Below are 12,467 nucleotides of genomic sequence, written 5' to 3' on the forward strand. Positions count from 1 at the left end.
TTTGAAATTAAGATTGACCAATCAGAAGCTAGCATACAAACTCAAGATACGGGGATGTGACCCTCAAAAAATGGCTTCCAGGTTGTGCGGTGGGTTTCATCGGCATCTGATTCCCAGCTGTTCAGGCACACCTCATGGCTACCTATGTTCCCACACAAGGACCCCTTCATTAGCTTTCAGGAAAGTGTGGCCTAAACTAGCGGTGCAGCGTTGAGTTTACTCGGGCGTGACGGGCTTCGCTGAAGGCCCACTTGAGCTGGTGGGAACTGTAGGGGTAACCGGGAAGGGCGCCTAGCCGTTGTTACTGCGGCGTTCCGGAGCCGCCCTACCCGAGATCTTGCCCACCCTCGCTGGGCTCACGGTGCTCTCCGGCCGCCGGCCCGCTCCCAGAAGCTGTGGCTGTTGGTAACAAAGAGCCTGCCAGGCTGCCTCTGCCGGGGCTGCAAGAACCCAAGTTTCCGGCGGAGCTGCTGGGCATGAGCGCGAGCTGGGCCATGAGTCCAGGCTCGCTGCGGTGAGGGCCGGCGGCTGCAGCGTTTGTGCGGGCGGAGAGGCCAGTACCTTTATCCTGGCCGCCCGCGGGACTCGGCTCAGGTGCCTCTTCTCTCCTTGCCGCTTCACCCAGGAAAGCGGCTTCACGGCCATCACCCTGCGGTGCCTGGCCTTCAGCTGCAGGGGACCGACGCTCAGCTTGGCTGCAGAAACCCGCGTTACTCAGAAAGGACCCGGCTCTTCCTCAGTGTCCTGAAGCTTTGTGTAAAAATCTGGGAAAGCCTGCTCTTTTTATTGCTTTTTTTTTTTTTAATGTCTTTGTAAGTCTCCATTTTTAGGAATTTTTTCAGATTTTTAAGTAGTCTACCTCTTTTCTCCTGCTCCTGACATATTTTTGCTCCTCAGCTATAAACATTTTTACCTCAGAGCTGACCAGGAACAAACGTTTTGTAGTTGAAAGTATAGCTGTTAAAACCACGTCGAGAGAGTAGTCAAGATGGACAAAAAGTCCTTTGAAATGGTGCTGGATGAAATTAGAAAGGTAATTACATTTAATTCCTTAAATAATTTTATAAGCTACGAATTCTCATGGTTTATTCTCTTTGAGGTACTGTGCAGATTGTGCAAAATATGGGTTTTAGGATTGCAAAATTGGTTGGAACTTCACGATACAAATAAAAATTAATAGCTCTTTGCTTTTGAATAAGTGATACTATTTCTAAACCGATTTCCTCATCTTTCAGTAACATAAGATATTGAAAACTAGAGCTAATATGTAGGACGTTTCTTTAATGGTAGTTGTTGTGACTGTTTTTTCAAATCTGAGAATTGGCACACTATATTGCCTGGGCCGGATAAAATGTGTGCCTTAATGAAAAGTGTGTTACTAAGTTTAAAGCCATACTCTTAGGAATGGGCTGCAGTAACTTTAATTCCAAAACTTTTTTCTCCCACTTTCCAAGTTTTTGCTTCTTTTGGAGGCCATTGTATGTAGCCTATCTCCCAGAATGAATCGGACGGCAAAAAATTTTGGAATGTAGCCTTGAGAGTGACTACCTCAAGGCCCCAAATTAGCCTTTGCCTAAGTAGAACTAGAGGGACTTACTGTAACATTCTTATGCTAATAGAGGGTCTTTGCTTAGAACTTCTGGGCAGCTATCTCCATATTTCCAAACCTTTAAGACCCTTGACTGACTTGGAAAGGTTTGTTACCTTGTGCTCTGGTGCTTATTATTTGTTTCAGCTTATGAAATTATTAATTAAATTGCCTGTGGGTATGCGGTTTTTCTTTATTCTCTATCAAGCAAAATGTTGTTTTTCGTCATTCTTTATAAAGCATATTTCTTTTTCAGATTTGCATGTGATGTGAAATTTACCATATTGAATGTTCTGTTTTGAAAAAAATTTCTACTTTTGCAAATCCTGTTTGTTCAATTAAGATTTGCAATAAAATGTCAGTTTGCTAACTCTATATTTAGAATTTGCTACAATTTGTTAGTGAGCTGATATTTAACTATTGTTTATGAGAAAATAATTTGCATTCAGGTAGACCAGTATATTTCTACTGTTGGAAGCTATAAGGTGTCACTTTGCATAGTCTCTCCCTTCTAAGTTGTGAAAAGATCACATAGTAAATATCAATGAGGGGAATAGGAAGTTTTTCAGAGATGAAAATCAGGTTCACACAAGAGAGCAAATTAAGTCATTTCTGGTTTGCAATAAAAATGTCTTTTGCTGTCTATGCCAAATAATTAGATGCATCAGTAGTATCTTAGTCTATTAAAATGGGATAAAACTATAGGTATATCTAAATATGAGAATTACTATTGGTTTTTTAAAATTACTCTCAGACTTTGTAAATGTAAGTCAGTTTAAACCAGGCAATCTCTTCCTGAGTGTCACCTTAGGTCTATAGGTAATACTGGTTGTCATTTAAAGAGACAGGCATATTGGAAGACATTAGGAAGGAGGAATAGTAGGGGAATATGCAATGTTGAATTTGCTCTTCAAAAAGGAGGTAAGAATAATAGCCATAATTATTGAGTCCTTACTATGTATGCCTGTTCTAAGCACTTTCTCCACGCACTGTGTGCACTATTTGATGTGATACTGCTAACAACCCATGAGGTGTAGGTACTATATTCTTCATTTTACAGATGGCAAACCTAGTCTCTGTGAGTTTAACTAGTTAGCTCAGTTATCCAGGTGGTAAGGGGGAAGGGTAGAAGGGTGGTGTGGTTCAGTATTGAAACTAAGGCAGTTTGACTCGAGTGCCATGTTGTGCCTGGGGATACAGCCAGGTCTCTCAGGCACTAATGAAAAAATTGAGGCATGTCTTGGCATCAACACAATCCAGGATTTTGTCCAGAAACTTGCTTTTGACTGTGTTCAATTATGATAATGATAAACTCCCTAGAGTGCATTATCCAGAATGCCATTTCCCTCCCTCCCTCTTTCATTGAAAATTAGACCCAGGATGTTTTTCTTAGTTTGGCCATAGTATTTTCTTCTAGCAGAAAGGTACGTGGAAAGTACAAATTCTGTTGTTTTACAGTAAAAGCAAGGATTAGTTGATTTTTAATGACTAGTAGTTACCAGATTATGGTAGTCTGGTGTTTCCATCTGTAAACACTAAAAATGAGAACATAGCTGATTTGTCAGCTCTAGAAAATGCTGATCAAGGCCATCAGAATTTTCTCTGACTTTCCCATTATAGATGTCAGGTGAGGAAAGGAACCATCATTTACTAAATACCTATTATATGTCAGATCTACTATTGACTATTTTTGTTTGTTGTTTTTAAAATCCTCACCAGAGGATATTTTTTCCATTGACATTTTTAGAGAGAGTGGAGAAGAAGAGAGAGAGAGAAACATTGATGTGAGAGAGACACATCGATTGGTTGCCTCCTGCAGGCACCCGGACTGAGCCTGAGATCAAGCCTGCAACTGAGGCACATGCCCTTGACTGGGAATTGAACCAGACACTCCAACCACTGAACCAAATCGGCCAGGGTTGCTATTGACTATTTTAATCATAACTCTGATGTGGGTAGTGAATGGTGTTTCATTTTATGGGTAAGAAGGCCCTCAGGGTAATTAAAATTCTTCTCCAAGGCCACACTGCCAGTTTGTGGCAGGTGCATAGATTGAATTCAGAGCCTTCCAGCTCCTTGGGTTCTCATATCCCTGTAGAAATATTGATAGCCTTAACATAATAGGTGCTGAATAAATAATTGATAGATGGGTAATATCTGATACATTTAATCTTCTTAAAAATGACAACTTCTTTAAATTTGGGATGTTTTGAAACTAATTACATATACATAAATTATATATTTAATTTCTATTAATGTCAAATCCTATCTCTTACAGTTCTTTTTTGTAGGAGTGAGTAGGGAGGCTCAGAAGGTTTGCCTACTGTCTCAGTGTATTCCTTTCAGCATGGAACCTGGAAAGGTAGAATGTCATGTCACCACAGTGACTTATAGCTGTCTCTACATGCTGGGCTGAAGATCTTTCCCTGTTTGAGTGGCTTAGGCATTTTTGCTGTATGCATATTACTGTTCTGTTTATATATATTAATGCCGTTTTTCTGTTTTTTTAGGCTGTTTTGACAGAGTACAAATTAAAAGCAATTGAATATGTGCATGGATATTTCTCTAGTGAACAGGTATTCCTCTATTTGTTTAATCAAAAGTCTTTGGTCTTTTTTTTACATGATCTGATTAATGTCTATTTATCTGCTGGTCATGGTCAGAATTGCTTTTATGTTGTTGCTATATTTATTCAGGAATTTTAGAAGCTTTCAGTTTTAGTAGAAGACTTTACAGAATTTATAGTTCCGGTATTTTATAAACATACCCTCTTTGACCGCAATATCATGTGCTAACATGATTTTAAAATACAGTGTTTAAAAAAAAGCAGTTCAAAAGTGTTTGTCATTCTGGGCACAATATCATACATAAATTTATAAACTTCTACTGGTAAGTGGACTCAAATTTGTTAGTATTTATAAGTTAATAATTGCAAAATTCACTGCATATTATAAAACTTGAATAAATGGTGAAATATTTTCTTTTAATCCTCACCCAAGGATATTTTTTCCATTGCTTTTCAGAGAGAGTGGAGGGGGTAAGAGAGAGAGAGAGAGAGAGAGAGAGAGGGAGAGAGGGAGAGAGGGAGAGAGAGACTGATGTGAGGGAGACATAACGATTGATTACCTCTGGACCGGGGCCTGGAATCGAGCCTACAACCGAGGTACGTGCCCCTGGCCGAAATAGAACCCGGGAACCTTCAGTACACAGGCTGATGCTCTAGCCACTGAACCAAACTGGCTAGAGCTGAAGTATTTTCTTATGAAGCCACTAAGTAAAAATTTTAGCAATAAGAAAAAAAAATTACAGTGTCTAATAAGTAGTTTCTATAACTGCCAGAAGACCAATGGTACTTTAGTGAAAACGTTTTACCTAGCTTTAGGGAGAGTTTGCGAATTTTAAAAAATATGTATGCGCGTGTATATACACACACACACACGTACATTGAAAGGCCAAACTTTAGAGAGACATTTAGAAAATTCTTGTTAGAAAAATAGGGCAAAAAATAGAAATGTACATCTGCAGAATAGTTCTGGGAAAGGGTAGGAACGCAGATAGGGTAGACAATGTATGCATGTATAGATTGAATTAGTAAATGCTCCAATTTTTCATGTTTCTCAAGATGTTCAAAGTGTGAAGTTTGAAGCTTAAGCCTGTAGAAGTTATGCCTCCTGAATTCCAAAAGCTACTTTATGACTTGCATGTGTTGCTGCCTATTTAATGAGTGCTTTCAGCCATTATTTTTCAAAATTACTTTGTGCTTTTTAAAAATTTAAATGTTTTGAAGATTTATAATTTCTCATAGGTAATGGCGTTCCTTTCCTTCTTTATTTTGCATATGCATATGTGAATTTTGTAGAAAACTTCTCTTAGTGGTTATTCGCTGAAGTCATTGAAAACTTTATTAAGTCACTTTCTAAGGGTGTGACCTTTAAGCCTACGTAATCTAGTAAAGATTTTTCTTCTATATCTGTCATGATATGTAAAGTTTTATGGCTGGAAAAGTGCCAGGTAGCATTTGTTATATAGTAAAAACTTTCCTATAAAGTAAGGACATATAATACACTCTTAAATTATCTAGGAAGTACACATAATACTTATTTGCTATTTTTGTATCTCTTTATAAGGAATACAAAATATTTTCTACTCATACCACTCTGGTTTCTAGCATTAACCTTGCTTTATAGAATAATTGAGACCTTAATACGTTTTCAGGAACTCACAGTGATATAATTCATTAACCCAGATTTATTACCCTCTCTTCTTGAGTCCTTTTTTTTTTTTCTCCTGGATTGTCCTGGGGGCATTTAATCAGAGTACTAGTGACCATATAGAGACTTTAATGTTGCCGTCTTGATGCCCTGGCTCACCTCTTACTAGCTATCTCACAATATATCCCTCATTTATTGGAAGTTGACTGATGATGGTGGGAGAGAGAGCCTGGCTATCTGTGCTCTCAAAATGACCTACCACCTGTCTGGCATGGCTCAGTGGTTGAGCGTGGACCTATGATCCAGGAGATCGTGGTTCAATTCCTGGTCAGGGCACATGTCCGGGTTGCGGGCTCAATCCCCAGCAGGGGGCGTGCAGGAGGCAGCCAATCAATAACTCTCATCAGTGATGTTTCTCTCTCTCTCTCCCTCCCTCTCTCTCTCTCTCTCTCTCTCTCTCTCCCTCTTTTTGAAATCAATAAAGACATACTTAAAAAAAAAAACAAACAAAAAAAAACCCTACCGTTTAGAAGCTGCTTCAGTAATTCATGGTGATTCTTACATTTTTTGGGAATAGATTTGTGGTGTAAACATGAATATTATGCCCTCCAGATTCAAGTAAAAGAGTGGAAGTTAGTGGACCTACACTAAACCATACTACTGAATACCCTTTTGTGATTGAATAAAGCTGTCAATCTTCACTAAATTTTTAAATTTTTTCATTCATAATATGTCTTTATATCCCTATGCTGACATTTTGTCTCCATCTAGTACTTTTCCAACCTTCCTTTATGTACTTACTTTTTTTCCATATCTCATACTGTTCACTTCTGAACCAGTACTATTCAGGACTCTGTGTGATGATGGAAAACTCTGTCTTCACTATCCATTATGGTAGCTACTAGCTTCGTACGGTATTGAGCACTTAAAATGTGGCTTGTGCCAGTAGGAACTGAATTTTTTATTTGATTTTATTTCAGTTTATTTGAATTTAAGTAGCTGCACGTGGCTAGTCTACTCTATTAACACAGTCTAAACTATGGTGCCATTCTTACACCTCATCATCGGGGCCCAGGCAGAACATTTTGAATAGTAATTCAAAATAATGGAATAAACCTTGCAGAAATGTTTACAAACACATTGTCATTAGAGCTAAATTATTGATTTGCTTTTAGGTGGTTGACTTACTGAGATATTTCTCCTGGGCTGAGCCTCAGCTGAAGGCAATGAAAGCATTACAACATGTAAGTAACTTATTTTTCCTTAAAATGTAGAATTTAAGTATTTTGAATTCTTCCCTAGTTTTTTATAGTTCATCTCAAGTTGTAGTTTGTTTGCATTTTTAAAAAGTGACCCTAAATTTTATTATATTTTGATTATTCAAAATAACTGTTAAAAAATTAAAACTCCTCAAAGTGTAAATTTAAATTGTGTATACTGTACTTTTAAATTGTATACCATTATTCTAAGACCAAATACCGTAAGGTCTTAATTGGCAAATTGGAGGAGAAAATATTTATAGGTAAGCAAAACATAGGATTTGAATTTCTAAGTATTTTTATGCACTTTCTTCTATTTTTGGATATTTTCATCCTTTTCTAGTCAGATGGTTTAAACTTACATTCTTTGGACCAACACTGTCCAAATGAACTTTTAGCCATCGTAGAAATGTTTTATAACTGCACTATATAGTATGATAACCACTGGCTTCATGTGGCTTTGAGCACTTAAAATATGTCTAGGCTGCCTGAGGAACTATTTTTTTGTTTTATTAAATTTTAATTTAAACAGGTGTACTAATTCACACAGAGACCATATTGACCATTTGGAGATTTATTACCCGGTGACTACAAGCGGGCTCCTGCCCTAAACAAACTCACAGCCCTGAACAGTCTTCACAGGGAGAATATAAAGCAAAAACTACATTCTGTTTGGCTAAGGGGGGGCGGGGCAGGTAGGGGACTAGCGAACCGGTATACAGTAGCAGTTGTAAGGGTAGAAAATGGGAGTGCTATACTTCATAGGCACAGGTGCCTAATGACTACTGTGTGGGCCTATAGTTCTAGAGCTTAGGTTAACAGAGGCATCTAAATTCAAACAGTATTTGGCTATGTAAGAAGAATTTTGTAGAGTATCAGGCATGTGTAACTTTAAGGGAATCTAAACTAATTTGCCTCAGAAAGTATCTGGGTCTGTTAGTGCTGCTTCTTTTTGACAATTGCTTACCAACAAAAGATTATCTCACCCGACCACCCATCATCTGGGGATGAAGATCTTTCCCCAAGGGCCAAAGAGACAATGCAATCCCTTGAAAAGGAGAGCAAAGCTAGAGCTTCTGTAAGAAATACTGTCAGAGACCTTGCCTTATTTTAGCAAGCCAGCAAACTCTTGACAAAGCTCTGAGGACTGCTTTCCTGTTTACTTACCTTAGAATTAAAATTCAGAGGTGAGAAGGGTAGCACAGGCACAACTTAATGAATTCATTTGAATTAAATTAAGCCCAACCTTTTCTGATAAAGTCAGTCTGAAAGACTGGCTTTGACAATTAGGTTACATAATACATTTTCATAAATGAGTTAAATCAGGTCTAAGGTTTTTACAAATATATAATAAACTTATAAACAAGGAAATCAGTCTTATAAATGTTTACACTTCTGGTAAATTTTTTAGACATCAATTTAAAAACATGCAAAGGGGCATATAGTTTTACCAATTCTTTTGGTGGTACATGAGTAAAAAATATTTAAAAACTACTGCTCCAAATTTAGGAATCTATTGGGTGTTGATTTTAAGTGATCTTACATTGGCTTTGCTTTTGGATTTCCTCTACTGTTAACAGAAATCTGTAAATTGGCCAAATCTACTTGCTCTTCAAAAATAAGGAACTTTGTTCAAATAAGTTATGTAATATTCCACACAATCGTAGGGTGCCACAATGCACATTAACATAAGACTTAAGAAAGTTCTACCGTAAAGAAACCTGTTTAGTCCCTCTTTTTCTAACAGGTGTGACTGTAGTACTCATTTTTAGTAACACTGAATAGCACCATGGACCTCACTTTAGGAAGTGCTGATTATGGCATACCTAGTACTCTAAGGAATGTAATTTTTTATAACTTTTTGAGCAATATATCTCCCATATTTGTAAATATCTCCTTTTTCTAACCTTTCTGAGGAAAGTAGTACATGTAAATTATTTTTTTCTATAGGTCAACACATTGAGAAATATGAATTTAAAAAGAACACACAGGAGAACTTAGATCTTCATTTGAAATAGTTACATTGAAAAGCCGAAGTTTATTCCTATACTAGTTAGAGCTTACTTTCAAGTAAGAAGTTTTCACCTCAAATATGTATATTACAAACATTAACTGAATAATTCTCCCAAAATGGCAATTTCTGGCTTGAAAATTTCTCATGTTCAAATTGAAATTATTTTTTATGTTCGTAGAAAATGGTGGCTGTTCATCCAGCAGAAGTGGTCAATATACTCAACTGTTTCACCTTCAGTAAAGACAAACTAGTTGCTCTTGAACTGTTAGCTTCGTAAGTATTTCTTTTTCTTTTGACTTCATTGGAGGAAGTTTAGAGGACTTTTTAAGTGTCTTTTAACTCAGTGTTTGTTAATGTATCAGAATTATATTAGTAAATGGAACTGTAATAAAATCTTTGAAAGCATCAAGCTTAATTCTTGTATCAAAATATCTAGCGTACTTATTACACATGGTTATAAGGTACAAAATAAGGGGTCTTATCATGTTTAATTATTTATTTTGATTTGTCTGTGTATTAATAACTTGCTTGTCTCCTTACTGTGAATAACTTGAAAGGCTTATTGATAAAGTCATAGGATTTATCGTTAGATAGATTCTGCCACATTCTGGCAATGTGTTTTTTTGTTTGTTTGTTGTTTGGCTTAATATGTACTATTCTTTCTTGACCTTAATTGTACAAATAAGGATCTCACCTACTTAATAGGGCATGTAAACTTTATACTGTAAGATATGCAAAAGCACCTAGCACAGCTTCTAATACATTATTATAATGAATGTAAGCTCAAAGAGAAAGGGAGCTTCTTCTTCTGCATAAATGAAAATGTCTATAAGATGTTTATTTATAGCACTTGCATTTTTAAGTCCCTTATGTTATTTATAAATGTCCACAAAACACAAAATTTAGCATAAGATAAAACTTCATCTTTAGATCAATCATAATTTTTGTGCATTTAACACATGAGTTTGTTTCATTGCCATAGCTCTCCTAACACTCACTGAGAAGATATATTTTTAAGAATCTCAAAATAGCCTGACTGGCGTGGCTCAGTGTTTGAGCATCAACCTATGATCTGGGAGATCAAGGTTCAATTCCCGGTCAGGGCACATGCCTGGGTTGCGGGCTCAATCCCCAGTCGGGGGCGTGCAGGAGGCAGCCAATCAATGACTCTCTCATCATTGATGTTTCTGTCTCTCTCTCCTTTTCCCTTCCTCTCTCTGAAATCAATAAAGTTATATTTATAAAAACAAAAAAGAATCTCAAAATAGTGAATTTTATTTACTTTGTTTCTTTGAGGTAACCAGATAAACCTCAGTTGTATTTACCATCTTTATATAACATGCTATTTATATTTACCAGTTGATTAGTCATGCTTTTCTCCCTGTGTCATGGAGCAAAACTTACTCAGATATATTTGTGTGGTACACAAAAGTTGTTGGCCTCCGTATGCTGTCCAGGTTCTTAAATGAAAAGCTAAATTGTATTTCTTTTGTAGAAACATTGTCGATGCACAAAATTCTCGTCCCATTGAAGATTTATTCAGGATAAATATGTCTGAGAAGAAACGTTGCAAGAGAGTACTTGAACAGGTAATTTTCTCAAGATTGCTGAATGTTGATGAAGAAAAAAGTTCTAATCTTATTCCTATATTAACTTTGATGAATAATCTGACTGCTGCCTTAACCGTGATGGGTTAAGGATGGCATTCCAGCATTCTATGGAGAACTAGAGCCAAGTGAAAGGGACACTGGAGGATGAAGAGATGGCTTGAAAGTGAGAAGCCAGTTGGCCACTCTGTTTGAGCCTCATCTGGTATTTATTTTCGGTTCCTTGGTAGCTTTGCCATGGCTCCAAGCTTTTGTCTTTAATTTTATGTATTTAGGAACTTTACTTGAACTGGCTTTGTCATTAAACTTATACTAATCAAATTCATAAGAGATGAATAATAAAGCAAAATACCAGTTTATTAATTTAAAATCTTTAAGAGTGGGAAAAGTGGTACTTGCCCAAGTCTAGAAAACTTTGTCATCTAAGGTAATAACTTCTTAGGATTTTGATGGCTGGAAACTGAATTAGTAATTAGAAACCTGCTTGAGGAAGAAAAGGGCCTTGCAGCCCAGTCATTAATCTTTACACCCTTTACTTAGCTCTACATGGTGGGTAGAGAACTTTGCCTTAGTCATAAATTACTGTAGTTGAAGCAGTATCTAAGCCCACATATTTTAAATTCATTTTTTATTTTTCAGTTACAGTTGACAAAAAATATTGTTAGTTTCAGGTGTATACCCCAGTGATTAGACATTCTATAATTTACCGTGATCATACTCATCTCATACCCATTTGACACCATGCATAGTTATTGGAATATTATCTACTGTATTCCTTATTCTGAACTTTACATCCATATGACTATTCTGTAACATCCAATTTGTACTTCTTAATCCCTTCACCTTTTTTACCCATTCCCCCAACCCCTCTCCCATCTGGCAACTGTCAAAATGTTCTCTGTATCTCTGATTCTGCTTTTGTTCTGCTTGTTTGTTTATTTTGTTTTTTAGATTCGATTGTTGATAGATATATATTTATTTAATCTTTTTTTTTTCTTCTTCTTAAAGAAGACCCTTTAATTCTTCATGTCATACTGGTTTGGTGGTACTTAACACCTTTAGCCTTTTCTTTTTCGTATGGGAAGCTCTTTATATGTCTTTTGATTCTAAATGATAGCTTTGCTTGGTTTTGGTTATATATATGGTAAACCCTTGATTTTGCAGACCTCGATTTAACAAACAGAATTTCCAGTCTGTATGTCAGATGAGAAAATTAACACCCTGTTAATTTTAAAATGCTTTTAACTAAGATTTGCATAAAATTAAATTAACAGGTTATTTTTTTGTTATTAATTCACTGTTATTCTTAACAAATTTTAGCAAATAGGCCATATGTTGGAAAAAAACACTAGTAATTTTGCCAACATAAATAAATATTACATATTTACAACTATAGTCTACATATTTAAATCCAAGAGCCTCCACTTGTAAACAGTGTTCAGTGAACAATTAGCATGTGATCACACTGCATCACTCTCGATAATTAGTTCTGTTGTCACATGGCATGACTTTCTGCAGCAGTTTTTATGCCTGCTGGCTGATGTTTTAAAATGCTACACTAAGCCAGTCCCCAGCCATGTGCATTTGTTTACTTGCAGTGACTAGTGAATGCACATCTTTACTAGACCTATTCAGTGTAAATTTAATATTACTGTAATACATATAGAAAACTTTTCTGTGACATTAAACTTTTCATACATAATTAATTTTAACTACACAAATGTGTCTGTATAAGTAAAAACAGGTCAACTAACTAATCTGTCAGTTAATTTTAATCTACGCATTTGG

At 36.3% G+C, this 12,467-nt stretch overlaps 1 protein-coding gene across 1 annotated transcript in view; it reads left to right on the top strand.

Annotated features, from left to right (window-relative positions):
* The first annotated feature begins 25 nt into the window (after nucleotides 1-25).
* Nucleotides 26-12,467, top strand: part of PROSER1 (proline and serine rich 1) — a 48,530-nt gene continuing 36,088 nt past the window's right edge. The window contains exons 1-5 of the mRNA XM_081130520.1: nucleotides 26-1,033; nucleotides 4,099-4,164; nucleotides 6,975-7,043; nucleotides 9,251-9,345; nucleotides 10,568-10,661. Of these exons, the coding sequence (XP_080986646.1) occupies nucleotides 989-1,033; nucleotides 4,099-4,164; nucleotides 6,975-7,043; nucleotides 9,251-9,345; nucleotides 10,568-10,661 (369 nt within the window). The 5' untranslated portion in view covers nucleotides 26-988. The remainder of the gene's footprint in view (nucleotides 1,034-4,098; nucleotides 4,165-6,974; nucleotides 7,044-9,250; nucleotides 9,346-10,567; nucleotides 10,662-12,467) is intronic.

The sequence above is a fragment of the Miniopterus schreibersii genome (assembly GCF_964146895.1).
Source record: "Miniopterus schreibersii genome assembly, chromosome: 2".
NCBI lineage: Eukaryota > Metazoa > Chordata > Mammalia > Chiroptera > Miniopteridae > Miniopterus > Miniopterus schreibersii.